Here is a 15,118-nt window from a genome sequence, read left to right on the forward strand (position 1 = left end):
CTTGTGTTTCTCCTAAGGAAAAAGATGATGAGCCACACATATTTATAGAAGTCCTGGTGGGAATGGATGAGACCCCACTTCTCTCTCCCTATCCAAAATATATTACTTGATTACATCATCACACCAAGGTGGTAGAGACTATCAGACTAGGGAAGAGAAGTGCAGTTCACCTTTTTCTTCAAGCGTGTGGAATACCTCATTCCCACACGTGCACTGTTGGAATTAACCCTAATTTTTTTTTTCTTGAACAAATCAACCGTAGCTATTAATGGGTCTTCTGAATATCAAAGAGAGAGAGAGAGAGAGGTTTGTGGATTACACGTGCCATCAATAAGGAGGAGCTTAAGTGGTGGCGTGGGATCCAGGTCTGTGATAGTGGTGAGCGATTTGAGAGGGTAACTAAACGAATTGAAGCTAGGTGCGGTTGCTGATGGCATGGAGCCTTTGTGTTAGTGTTTGATACGCATGGAGCCATCGACCCTTTCTGACGCAGCTGACGCCGATGCCTTGCTCGATGTGGCGAGGCGACACACCACAAGCAGCAATGTGTTAGGCTGTGGATGAGACTCATTTATGCAGTCTCATGGCCAGGTTTATTTCCACTACTGTGACATAAATTCAAACACCTTGTCTGCAGGTGTGGTTTCACTGTTAATCTGGTTGTGTTTCACTGTTTTGTCACTGTAGTAGTTGGACGATTGATTAAACGAATGAAATATCAAGCTTCATGACCAAAACCCAGATTTGATGTACATAGTTAATTAGTAGAAGTGGTAGTGTTTATTGTTTTTGCATGTATTCTGTTTCCTTCTGCATCATCAGGGGCCCTTCCTGCATGATTAGTGTAACTTTAACTATAATTAGTAAGTTCCAACGAACTGACGTAATTAATGCATTAATTTAAGCTAGCTGGTTGCTTAGAGGATTGGAAACACATATAATAAATATCAAGGAATTCATAATTGAATCCACAGAAGCCATGCAGGATGACTATTGGAATAAATCCTTTGTTGTTCCATCCTATCTGTAATAAATTAATAAGCCTTTGTAATTAGTTATCCAAACTATCTGGGTTTGATTCCTGACTTTGTCAACTATTTGTGTTTTGATTTGTGATTGTCATTGCAATTTGCATCTATATGATCTGATATATCATGAAGAGAATTTCAATGATTCCACTGACGATTGATTGTAACTGAACATCAGATCAGGTCATGCCTTTCATTTTCAATTATCTAAATACATAAGAAAAAAACCCACCTACAGAGAAATTATTTCAGAATTTTTTTCACTGTCTATCTTAATTTCAGCAAGATTCAAAGCAAGCGAAGCAAAATAAAGGGAAGAACAATTTCAAATTCCACATATCTTTTGATGGCAACTTAGAGATACTATATTCCGTTTAGGCCTAATCCATTTTAAACCGGCAGCCTTCCAATTCACTTCACTTTTGCTTTATTGGTCGGTTTTATATATATGCTTGTGTCATAACAATTGGATTAATATGCTTTGTGGATATGATCATTAATATCTTTTCGTCATCTAAATTAGTAAAACATACATTTTATAATTCACAGAGAAATGCTTCTTCTGAAAGCAAATAATTGGGCTCTGTACCTATGAATTTCCTCTTCAACTAAAGCCAAATAAACTTATAAAGTAATTAACTCACCACTTTGATGAAAAATCTTTTGCCAACCTTCGCTCTGAAGCTTTCTCATGCCATGTATATGTTGATGGAAACGACAGATTTGAGTTCTTATGATTTCTGCATTTAACAGATTCTATGTATCTATAAAGAACCAAACCAGAAAAGGTCTAAAACTGATTTCACATTATCATTGTACTCATTAATAGTGATTCGTCCTCTAAATTTCTTGGTTTCATTGATCAGAAGAGCTACTACTAACTGCATGTTTCCTTGTGGGTAGATCGATCAATGAGTAATGTAGAAACTTAATTCAGCCATGACCATCATGTCTCTTTCACCTTTCCAGTGCGGACTACAGTGTGGGATCCAACCAATGACCAGGGTTTCAATAGAATGAAGAACTTAACCTGAAAAGCACCCCTAATGCCTTGCAGGCACATTCATATGGAAACAGGCATTGCCGGGAATCGAATCCAAATGATAATATCTAGATGGGACATAACCCTAAAATTTGAACTGCTTTGAATTTTCATTATAATGGTTGTTCTAAAGCATAGATGTGATGAGACTGGATAGAGTATCCAGTGTGTGAAAACCTTTTAGGAAATGGCCTATGTAAAGAGAGGTGTCTTGTCCTTGGGATTGTATGATTTTGGGAGTGTTTTTGAATTTATTCTGGCTGGATAGATTTTGTTTTGACATAACAGGACTAACAAGAAAACATATTCTCAAAATAGTCCTCCATCATTTACCAGCTACATTATTAAGAGTATGTAGGTAGATATCTTTTCATCGTCAAATTAACTCTTCCCTTTTCTCCTATCTCATCTTCTGAGTTACAAGATAAGGATCCCAACAATGATGCCACTTGCTGGTTTCTCTCCTCTTCTGCGGCTGGTACAAAAAAGAAAAGTAAAGAGAAGACGTTTCACACGGCATCAAGAGTCACGTTGGATTTTTGTTTTTCTTTACCTACCCTGGTCATTTGGATGATTCTATTATTTTCAATGGTATTGGTAACTTATGTAGATTTCTTGAATCCATTATCTATCGATATATTGTGTATATTTTTTTTCCCCACACAAACATCGTGGAGAACCTTCTCTGGGAAATAGATATCATTTTATTCACGTACATCTTCCTTTCTTTTCATTCGTAACATTTATGAGTCTATTTGGATGCTGAGGTCGATTGATAACACATTTTTTGCTTGTTAAAAAGTTTTGCGTCTTATTCAATAAAGAAAATGTTTAGAATATTTATAAAGAAAAAGTTGCTAATGTAGATTAACACCCCCTCCCCCAAACCAACACTCAACAAGAGAGTGTTTTATTGTGCAACCAAATAGGAAAAAATGGGGACCCATATCTGATAAAAGTTGAAACCAAGGGCAGCTTCATCAAAATGGACTTCGGAAGGGTCTTTTTGATAGTACCCAACTTTGTGGGGGCCTTTCATGCTTTTCCCTTTCTTGCATTAAAGTGTATGATACAATTAAGTGGGCAGGAAAAAAAATGTAAGTCGGTAACTAGGGATCAACTTGATATATGAGAAGGCAACATTGCATGTTGTAAAAGCCACAAGGTCATGTGGTGGAAGCAAGGGGCTCCACACCCTCAAAGACATTTTTAACTTTAAAAATACCCTGACGAAGGATTCTTGTAAAATGGCAAAGCTATATATCCTTGACTATGATGTCCTATATATAATTGGGAAAGGAACTCTGAGACATGAGAGAGGTCAAGTGGAGCACCAAGAACAAAATGGGAGTCTAATCACTTCCAATCATATGTCTAGACCACGTCAGATTTTGCCACATAAGACTGGCAAGTCTCCCACAAAGTTTGAAGGAACAAATTAAGGAAAGCCTGATCATATAGATTTCATAGGGAAATCATAATGGGGGACAAGGAAGTGGAGAAGAAGATGAAATATCTGTGATCAGGATAATTACAGAAACAAAGGCAATTAAGAGGCCAACATGGTGAGTTGAGTACACTTCAGAAGATGAAAAAAAGAGAAAAAACTAATGGGTATCCTACACCTTGAAATGATATGGGAGTACTATAGGAGAGTTTGTGGTGGTGGCATCATAATGGAGTCCTAATCAAATGGTGGGCATACATGCTGGAACTTGTGAGGCAAGCTCCAAGACTAAGGAAAGAAGGGATGATGTTTTGCTCTCTTGTTGGCTTTATTTCTGTTGATGATTTTTTTCTTCTTTCTTTTGTTTTTCAATCACTAGGGTTTATGGGTTTCCTGTTGGAATTTGGGCATTTGATGAATGTAAGAATAGCAATTAATGGATGTAGTGAATTCCTTTGAATTCTTTACCTCCTTTCTCATCACCCAGGTCCCATTTGCTGACTTGGAGATCATCTTTCTTATAAAAGCTCAATTACCCACCATTAAAGAGACTACTTTGAACTATGGAATCTCTCTCTTTCTCTCTGTTAACCAGAGAGATTCTAATAGCCGTAACTAAGCATGAGAGATTCCATGCCTAGTTGCTATAAGAACACACAAGAGCCAATCCTCTAGGATATATTGATAAGATAAAGATCCGTGCATGCTTCGCAATCAAAAGGAAAAGGTCTGCAAAATCAATACGTCAAGCAAGTGGACCAAATAAAACTACTTTGCAATGTAATCTGGGCGAGTCAGAAACTGCATTGAACACTTTATTGTCTTCATTAGCGACAATGGCACCAAAGGTAACCACTGTCTGATGACATTTCCAACTTGATCCATCACCTTGAAAGAATCTCCACAGGTTCTTAACTTTCCTGCTAAATAGCATATGGGTTCAAGTTCAAGACATTTACGCAATAATAAAAGCAAGTTGAAGTCTCTTATGGAGGCCACCATGCACTGGTGCACCCAAGGCCTTCTCTTTACATCTTTTGTGTCCAAAAAGGAAAAGGAAAGTTTAGACATGTAACATGATAATAAAAGGGACATTAATAATCTTGATCAGTTAATTTTTTGATTAGGGCAAACTTTACAATCCACGAAACCAAGACTGTGTGAATTCTATAACATTAAAATCAAATTCTTCTGTGTAGAGGTTTGTTGTGTTCTAAACATCCAAAATATAAAAGTTCCTACTATTCCACCTAATCCAACTTGTTTGGCACTTGTCAGGATCTCTTAATGTAGAGAAAAATAATTAAATGATGAACTGCATTAAGGTGTCGGCCCCAAGGAGCTAGCAAAAGACAGCCCTTGTTAAGGTATCATCAACTTATTAGCTTTCCAATCCTTTGATATGCCATTGAAACATCCAGAGATCCCATTTGTTTGATAAAAGGCTCTATAATTGAACTAGGAGTGAGTTATGATCTCATTCAAAAGTTAGTTTCTGGTCAAAAAAGATTCATTTAATTTTCTAAAACCCCATACCTTGAATCTCTTTATGTTCAATCAATGATAGCCACCCAGACGCTTTGCTTTACAGCCTTTTCCTGTTGTTGTTAATTAACCGACGGAGAATAGTTGATCACCTTATATCAATTGAATGTAAAGAGAATGCACTTTGCTTTCCTCCAAAAGCTTATTAGTTTGCAATGGAAGAGAGAGAGAGACAACACAGCTATATTATGTTTTGTTGATTGATTGAAACTTGAGTTTGACGGTCTTCGTTGAACATCACACGTAAGTTGCATTATTGTAATTGTCAAATCGTCAGTTCATAACATAATAATAGTTTATCCATGCATGAAGTAGGGATAAGACTACGTATCACCTCTCTTAAACCGTATTGCACTAATGGAAGCTTAAGGACAATCTTTTTAGTTTCACTAATTTTAATCAATTGCGTGAATAGTGACACGAAGTGTCATTATATATAACACAAATTCATTTCCTTTATGTCACTTAGAAAGACCAAAGGAAGACTGTATTTTTGAGCTTTGACTAGAATCTCAAATGGTTAGATGTATTGAGGGGTCACTTCTTTTTTGAACTCAAAAGCTTATGATATTGCTTTGTATAGTAATGTTTCACAACCTAATCTTTCAAAAGACAAAAGCTACCATGTATGGACAACAAATTTGATTTCTCTGGTCACTAAGAAATGGACTCTTCAATATTAAAATATATTAACATAGTTTGCTCATAAATGATAATCTATAGAAAATGAAAGATATGGTTCTTTAATTTTGCAATACACTAATATAGCCTCTTAAGAGTACAAGTTGTAAATGGACGATTGATATCTCATGTAGAGTTTTAATAAATCTATTTTAAAGAGCCGTATAAACCCTAGAATACAAATGCTACTCTACAATGCCCCAGATGTTTCGTTGTTTGATTGATAGCTTTTGAGATTGGCAGGTGCAAAATCATATCAAAAGAAGAAGACATCTTGGCTCTATATGTTCTATTGTAATAGAAATTCTATCCAATGATCAGATTCCAGTGTACTTTTTCTCCCCACTTAGTATTTCACTTTTTGACCACCAAAAAACCCTAGAATTTGACACTATAGCTTAATCTGAGAGAACAATTGTACCCTTAATTATGTGATTGAAAAGAAACCTTAACATTTTATGATTGAATCTCTGCTATTAGGAAATAAACCAAGACTAATTCTAAGAAATTGTTTATAAGTATATGTGTATGTTTAATTGCATGTATAAGGTTCATCCATATAGTTATAGCATGAGGTATGGATGGGAAAGAATTACAGCATACATGATGTAGCAGTCACATAGGGTGATGACACACACCAGCTAGCAAATGATTTGATTAACTTTGTCTAGTATGTACAGTTAGTGACATGACTAACATGTCTAAGATTTGATTTACACGCATGTTTTATATTGAAACCATGTTGGAAATATAAATGCGATGCATGATGACATTCAATATTCATGAATAACATGGGTATATAGATGATGACATTCATTCATTGAAGATACTTATATATATAAGCATTTAGTGATGATTTACCTTATTGGCAGTCACAGAAGCTAGCTAGTGATACATATACATCAACAACTCAAAAATCCTTTGGCTTGGAAGGGCCATGCCAATAAGTCATGCATGGCTAGGGCCAACTGGCCTACAAGCAAGCCATGCACATCACAACAAATAATACAAGCCAAATTTTTTAAAAAATGGCAGAATATCAAAATTAGTAAATTTTGAACTAGATTTTGGAAAGCTTTTAAGAGTAACAAGTAAAAATGATATGAAACATTAGTTTAAGATAATCCAGAAGGCTTATAAAAATTGAGATAATTAAAATAATTATCTTTTTTTTACCTTGAATTCTTAAAAGTAATAAAGTTTTTTCAAACAACAGTAATAAATTTTCATCTTAAAAGAGTTTTCTTATAAAAACCACTACAAAAAGACGTTTTAACAAATTAAGAATTATTTCAAAGGTAATTTTTTATAAAGAGAATCTGAAATGATTTTACATTTTAGAACCTCAATAGTAAGAACAGAAGTATTCCATATTTTGGCCTATCCATTCATGCATCAGAAGAGATGCCTTGTATTGAAACCGAATTTCTATTTAAGAGAATCAAAGAATCTTCTCAAAAGTTGATTGGTAGCTTTAAATTGTTATCTTCTTTAAGGTTGTATCTTCATTGTTAGAAACTTGAATTTTAGTTCTACTCCCTCTCTAAAAAATAAATAGATAAGATTTTGAGTTTAATATTTCTCTTGTTGAGTGCTGACCATAAGAATTTCAAAATGATTAAACTCATTGATCATTTCAAGACAGAAATTATTCATGAATCTATCAAGCAACCTCATTATTTTAAATTCTTTTCTTTTTTTTTATTTTTTTTTTTTTTATCTTCAATTATCTTTTGAAACTTCATATCAACAAATGACACCTTAGTAGATTCTGGTAGCCAACCCCATTAAGTTGAGATAAAATTATGATTCCTGTTGTTATATTATCAGCATGTGATGAAACTCAACATATATAAAATTTCATGGTTATTGATGCTAAGTTATCTGCCGGCATTGACTTCCAGATAAGTTACATGACAAGATAGATATATTTAAAATTATGATAAAATATTTAATCCTTTTTATCTTTTCTCTCAATCAAATGAAAATCCAACCCATTAAGCAAACTATAATCCAATGAGAGGAAGAAAAAAAAATATATATATATATATATATCCAACGCAGAACAATATTTTCTCCTTATATGCTTACGATTCATGATTTAATAAGCACCAAGTGGAACTCATAGTCATACTGTTTGAATTTCTCATGGTAACCAGCTCGTACCACATTAAAATTAATGACTGTGATTACTGATTAGCCAATGAAAAGAGATGAGAGAAATAATTAGATTATTTTATGATATGAATGGCTAATATCATTTCCTCCACAACCATTAGAGATATTTGGGTTGAAAGCAGCTACAGCCTGTGTGGTTTTAGCATATAATTGGAGCACTAAGGATAAGTACTACTGCTGACTCCTAAATCTTTCATGGCCACCAACAAATTAAACCTCTACTACTTATTGCTCCTCTTCTATTGGCCAATCATAACTTAGTCTTTAAAATTCATAGCATGATTAGTAGCTATATATCCACAAAAAAACCGAATTTAGGTGTTCATCAGATAGATTAAAATTATATATTTTGATTTGGGTATTTAGAAAAGTTTGTTAATTAAGCAGACAATTAAGCATAAAACCCTTTTAGTGATTCCATGCAAGGGTTCGTTTCTCACTCATTCTGGATAAATGTAGGTTAAGAATGGCTGTCCAAAAAATAAAGTTGAAGGATTATGCAATGTCTTGAGAAATGACTCAAAAGTTGTATATATCACTTGAACCTAGCAAAGGAAGCTCCAGTTGTCTGTACTGAAGAATCCAAAACAGTACTGTGAACAACTACATAATCCAAACGTTTATACAGAGATGAGTTAAAAACTCACTACACCAGCTAGAGTCAGATAACTGAAATTGGACATTCTACTTTGACGAATCAGATTCTCATGAACCCAAAAGTTGCAATTAATCTAGACCACTCACGAGTCAAATTTGATTATCAATATGTTCCTGACTCAAAAACATCCAGATAAGAAAAAAAAAATACCAAACGAGGACCTCTTCACACACTTGCTCCAGAAGAGAACTTGTGTGAATCTTCTTCACTTGGTGGCTTTGCAGTTCAAACGCTACATCCTACAGCAGGCATCGCATTTTAATGATGAGCCGAAGCAGTAATGCAAAACAATAACTAAAAACCAAGATTTAGCAACCATGCATGATGGGCCTCTATCTATAGCCCATACCCGGCCGGCCCACTACTACCAGGGCCCATCAGCCTTCACCCCTCCTTAGTCCTTACCCGTTGGCTCCCTCCCGTGACCCATTTCAGCGCAAAGCCCTACCGTTACAACGGCCCATGTAATAACCCATGTCATGTCCCTGGTGCCTGGTGGGTCTCTCCCTTCGAGGGCCTTAACCCAGAGCCCATATGAGGCCCACTCCATCCCCTTCACTGGATCCAACCAGTTTGAGTCATCATCACAAGTTCACAACTCGGGAAGACGGGATCCGGCGCTGACTCCTCATTTACCTTCCTCTGTCCAAATAATAGAAATTTTGACTTTTGTTTCGATCTAGACCGTAAGCTGCATTATACGAATGTATACAGCCTTCTTAGGTAAGACGTAAAATAATTTTGTGCCCTTAAAACAAATTAGAAAATACAAAGCCCCCAGCTCTCAGCCAATTCAATTGGTGAACATCATGAAAAATGTCTATAAACATGCTAATTATAAGCACAGATTGGAGTCAAAATAATGAGATACTCGGAGTTGAGAAGCCACGTAGAAAAATCATTTCGTGCACCAAACGCCTTAGATAGATTTGATGGGACAACCATAACTACATAGAGTTAGTTATAGTTGTTCTTAAATTTTTTTTTTTTTTTTTTTGAAAAGGCCTTTTTGGTAAGAAGTTAGTTATAGTTAATTGTTTATGGTTATAGTTGTGACCAAGAAGCAACTATGCAAACAAACACATGATGTCTTTTATAATATTAATTTTTAAAACTAGTTTATGAGCATGTTTTAATCCATGTCATGAATTATATATGATAAGAAAACTAACCAAACCACCATCACAACCGCCCCCCTCCCTCAAACTTTTAGGTCAAGCAATCACAACTTATTCTTTAATTTCATAGTTTGAATGGATGGAATTGAAGAAAAATTCACGGGACGTACATCCAACAATGGACACTACCACACCACGGATGCACCAACGAATGAAAATCCCGATGAAATCGACTATTTCAAATTAGGAATAAACAGTGATTAATCCTGATTCTTATTATTGAATCGGAGTGGTTTCTCCTAAGTTCATTTGAGGTTACATCTATGCTAAACTCAATTCCAACAACATTTTAACCAATTTCCGATTCGATCTGGATTAGAAACCATTGTTCATGTATCACCAAACCTTTAGGACACCCCGTGGCCCACCCGGGTTGTTAGAATCAGCTTTAAACATTATGTGACATACAAGTTGCCCATAAATTAAGTTAATCCAGAAACTATATACCATATATGATCATGACCTTCGTGCATGATGAAGTTAACGTTACGCTCTTTTCTTCTTGGGTTATATCGTCCACGTAAGTAGGCCAATTTTGAATCGAAATCAAAACCCGGCCTTTTCAAACCAATCCGGGTTTGTGTTAAAATAATCCGGTCCAAACTATTTTCACTTGAAATTGGATTCGTAGACCGGTGGTCAGTCAGTGACGACTCATTTAAAGGGCGGGCACTTTCATAATTAGATGCCTGCCTTAGGGACAAAACTGGTAATTCCAACTGATATGCTCATTCTCTAACAAGAACTATTATATGCGTGCATAATCATGGGACGTGCGTTTTTGTTGCGATTTGGAGATTTTTACAGCTCCTTTCGTAGTTTCGTCTGTCGGTAAGATCCATGTAGATTTTCTGTGAGGTTACCATATCACCCCTATTGAAGCTGCATCCATTAGAAAACGTCTTGGGTACATGTGGTAATTAACGTACCTGGTCGTCTTCGGGGGCAATGCAAGATGAACCAGTGACTGAGTGACGTAACGTTTAATGGTTTGGAAACTTAACGCCGTCAAGCAACTTGGTGGGTCCCGTCACGTTCGTGCGGGTATTTCTGTTAGACCATTTTACTTTCAAGACCCTAGTCTCCCTCGAGAAGAGCATGTGCTTCCCCTGCACTGCAAATCTCTATATAAACAGGTCATCCTCTTCTCTGTTGAACTCTGCTGCTACTTGAGGTTTCAAAGCTGCGCGCGTTTCTGAAAAAACAGAGAGTTTAGTTACTCTACCTCCTTTTTGTGCAGGTAAGGTAAGCTTCTTGCACAAATTCTTGAAGCTATCGGTGATCACAGGAAAGATTGTCAGGAATCATTTAAGGATAGTTCAAACTTTTTATGATCTTCCTCCACTGACTCCTTATGATCTTTCCTGTGATCTGTTAAGTTCAAATAGATAGTTGTTTTCGTTTTAGTGCGATCTCCAATGATTCGTTATGATCTTCCTCGAGTACTGTTATTCTTGTATGCTGCATTTTCTCGATTTGAACCAGTACTTATGACTAGAAATAAATAATCGAATCAGATCCAGGAATGTTGCTTGCAAATTGATTGTTTGATTGTCTTTCTTGTTTTTCTTTTTTCTTTTTCTTGCTTTGCAGCTATATATATATATATAAAATAATAAATGCAGAAAGATAAATCTCCAACTGATGAAGGCATTAGTTCTTCAGCTTCAACACAATCGAAAGATCAGCGGCTTCCTTCGCCTCATCAGCAATATGAGGATATCGGCTTTGCCTCGCTCTGCTCATCTTCATTCCCAAGTACTGGTGCATCTTTCTCGAAATCCGTCTCATTAAGTCCCTCTGGTTGCTCGTGCGATGACGAAGATAAAAATGAAGTAGAGACAGATTATCGCCTTTACCTTGCTCGTCTCACCTTGGAGTACGATCAACTCGTTGGTAGGTATCGCATAAGCAACAGTCATCTTCATGAGGCTCTCAATGAAGCAGAAGCTCTTCGGCGGGAGAACGCACAACTCCGAGTTGCGAACAGAGAGTTGACCAACCGATTGAGACTCATTACTAAGACAAGCCTTGAGAACCTCTTCATCCCCTCTACTTTTCCTTCTCAATCGATCACTGAAGATTTTCGTCGTCTCTGTCTTGGTGGTGATCATAACATTGTCGCAGGTCGCGTATCAGGTGAACAACTTCTGGACGCTAGTCCAACTAGTGTCATTGGAAATAATCCATTCGACGGAAGAAACTTGGATCGGGTTTCGCTGCCAAAAAGCATATCAATTCGTTCCAGTGGATTCTTGAAATTGAATCAAACAAATGGGACCAATGGAGCATCAACTGGCACCAGCCGACTTCGAGTTGCTAGTCCAGTCGACACTGGAAAGGTAACAACTCCCTAACCCTTTAATTTATATATTCATTTATTAATTTTCGTGGACTAGACAAAATTTATTAAAATACTAATATGAAGAATTTCTGTTCCTCATCAGCTGAAAAAAATGAAAAGAAGATAAGAATTCCAAAAACATGCCTAAATTGGAGAACTCTTTTCCCGGGTTTGATTGGCATGTGCAGAATATAAATATTGCCCTATTTCTTTATGTGGCGCTAGCATGTAACAACTGTCTTTACTGACCGTCTTTTACTTTCCTTTAACTAATAATAACACCAAGTGTTGTGGATTGTGTGACCAACATTATCAAGTAAGCTGTGTGGATTGTGTGCGATAAATTTTTTTTTAATTATTTTTTTTTTGGGTAGAAGTTGCAACATCTTGATAGCTACAAAATGATTAATTGTGAATCCCAAACTACTAGGAGTTTTTCTTTAATATATATATATATAAAATATATATATATATATATATATATATATATATATATATATATATATATATATATATATATATATATATATATATATATATATATATATATATATATATATATATATATATATATATATATATATATATATATATATATATATATATATCATTCATTTGGGTTTGCTCTTATTTCATTATGGATACGTTGATGACATTTGACAGTAAAACGACAATAATGGTGGAAGATATTCCCTAGCACCAAAAAACATTGACAGTTACCATGTGATGTGGATTTGAGATTAGGATTTGTATAGGTAATTGTCCGTCCGTTAAGTATGTCAAAATGGTAATTGTTAGAATATGACAATGAAAATTGATACATAAAAAACCCTATTAATCAAAATTTTAATAATTAACTCATTATAAGAAGAGTGAAGGTAATGGACTCAACTTGAGACCCCCTCTTAGAATAGCAACCATAATCAGGACAATGTCAAGCTATCAAATCACACAATCAGCGAAAAATCTGTTTTAGGGTTAGGTTTCAGATTTAGGGAAATTAGACAACTAGGGCTAGAGGTTGGCTTTTGGGTACAATGCTGGATTCAAGCATAGGTACTGTTTGGGTGGTTGTGTTTTCAGAATATAAATCAATTCTGATATAGGGAGGCAAAGGATGAAGAGTTGCAGCTGTAGGGCTTTAAGATGGAATTAGGGCTCAATAGAAATTTGAGCTTTAAGGGGGAAAATAGGGTGTAATTTGGATCAAATGTAAGAAGTACTGGCTTTAGTTTCCTTAAACAAATAATCGTACTACGAAAAGAGAATGGGAATCACTATTTGATACAGTTGCTCTACACTTTCTAACCCCAAAAGGTGGGGTGGGGGTGGGGGAAACGGGGTGTCTAATAAGTAATAACTCATAAATGGAAGTTCTTATCTGACTTCAGTCCTTTTCGGAGCAATGAAAAGCTTTCTATTTCCTTCCGTCGAGGCCCAAAACACCCCTCGTTATATAGTTTACTCTTGTTTGAAAATTTTGAAAAAATGATAATGATCAGCAACTCTTACACCATCAAATTCGTTACAGATTATGATAATTTATATATGGCTTTTTTTTATTCCGTTATCTACTGCTTAACTCTTGGCATGCACCGTAGGAGTTGGAGGCATTCAACCAAGGAATGTTGAAGACAGAAATGTGCAACAAATGGCGAGAGACTGGCGCATGTCCTTATGGAGACCACTGCCAGTTTGCGCACGGCATCTCTGAGCTCCGCCCTGTGATTCGCCACCCTCGGTATAAAACTGAGGTGTGTCGGATGGTTCTTTCAGGGGATAATTGCCCCTATGGCCACCGTTGCCACTTCCGTCACGCACTCACAGAGCAGGAAAGGTTCAGGGGTCCTGCTTAAGGAGCTAGCTAGCCTTCAAATGAAACCAGCTACACAAGGTAATTCCTGCAATTTCTGTTTTCTTGAAGAGAAGGCTAAAGGCTGTGATTGATTCTGTTAGGGAGGCGGGTGGGTGTCCAGCTTATTCGAAGTTTAAAAAGTGTCACCCTCATTGGTGGTAAATATGCCTCACCGTTGTGTCTATGACATTTTCCAACCATTCTTCTTGAATCGTAAGTTTTGCTGGATATTGAAGTAGCTTGATTTTCCATCATGGTTCACTTAGTTTTTTTCTGTGACATTTTCCAACCATTCTTCTTGGTTCACTTATTAGGCTTCAGATGATAAATCCTTTTGGCCTGTGTAGCTTTTGGATAATCGAGAATACCAAGACATCTTGTGTATGGTTTTGAATATTTGCCCATTGTTCAGAGTGTCAGATGATCAAACTGGGTGACTTCCACAACCAACTGATGCTGTAGAAACAAAATTATGTGAAATTGTTTTAGTGCTTCGTTTTGTCTTTTAATTTAAAACTACTTCTACCCTTTAAAAGTGTTTAAGCCTCTATTCGGGTCGTGGTCACTGTCTCCTTTTCAGTTATGATAATCATTTTGTTTATGCTCGATGAAAGGAGTAACTTCTTACATGCATGTTTCTACATATATTAATTATTTGCCTACATTGGATTGATCGTGTTTCTGACAAGTATAGAGTAATAATTCATATTATATCCAACATATCCCATCACAAGAACAACCACATCCATCATCTATACATGTGATGCAATGAAAATTGAGAATGACCTATGTTGACCCTGTAGATAAATATTCCGCTACCTTACCATTTACCAAAAATATCTATTAAAATTATACATTACCAGAAAAAGAAAAAGAAAAAAAAATTAAAACATTATATCTCTGCTGCTTCTTTTGCATTTTTACAAATGGACCAACTAGTTTATATTAGGCGCAATCCAAAAGAACCATTGTGTCTACATAGTGATTGGACTCGCCTTTCTCTTAGATTCAATCAAATACTCCCATGCATGCTGCATTATGGGTTCTAGGTAAAAAATTACCGTATTTTTTCCTCTATGAACGATCAGTTATACGAGAGAAAATGGAGAACCTTCAAAACTCGTATTTTATTGGCTGTGCGGTTTTTCATATGCATAAATTT

The 15,118-nt window shown here is 35.9% G+C and overlaps 1 protein-coding gene across 1 annotated transcript; it reads left to right on the forward strand.

The window, feature by feature from the left end:
- The first annotated feature begins 10,928 nt into the window (after positions 1–10,928).
- LOC149009406 (zinc finger CCCH domain-containing protein 9-like) lies at positions 10,929–14,512 on the forward strand. Its single transcript, XM_089163257.1, has 3 exons — positions 10,929–10,997; positions 11,351–12,099; positions 13,703–14,512. The coding sequence occupies exons 2-3, from the start codon at positions 11,377–11,379 to the stop codon at positions 13,955–13,957; spliced, it is 978 nt and encodes a 325-aa protein (XP_089019383.1). The 5' UTR covers positions 10,929–10,997; positions 11,351–11,376; the 3' UTR covers positions 13,958–14,512.
- Positions 14,513–15,118: the final 606 nt, after the last annotated feature.

This window comes from Hakea prostrata, chromosome 7, assembly GCF_041222555.1.
Source record: "Hakea prostrata isolate BN-2017 chromosome 7, UWA_Hpros_2, whole genome shotgun sequence".
Lineage (NCBI taxonomy): Eukaryota > Viridiplantae > Streptophyta > Magnoliopsida > Proteales > Proteaceae > Hakea > Hakea prostrata.

Bases quoted from the DNA above. Each gene is read 5' to 3' on its own strand.
- LOC149009406 (XM_089163257.1), top strand. From the start codon at position 11,377: ATGCAGAAAGATAAATCTCCAACTGATGAAGGCATTAGTTCTTCAGCT. The intron at 12,100-13,702 runs GTAACAACTCCC...CATGCACCGTAG, and splicing joins GTCCAGTCGACACTGGAAAG to GAGTTGGAGGCATTCAACCA.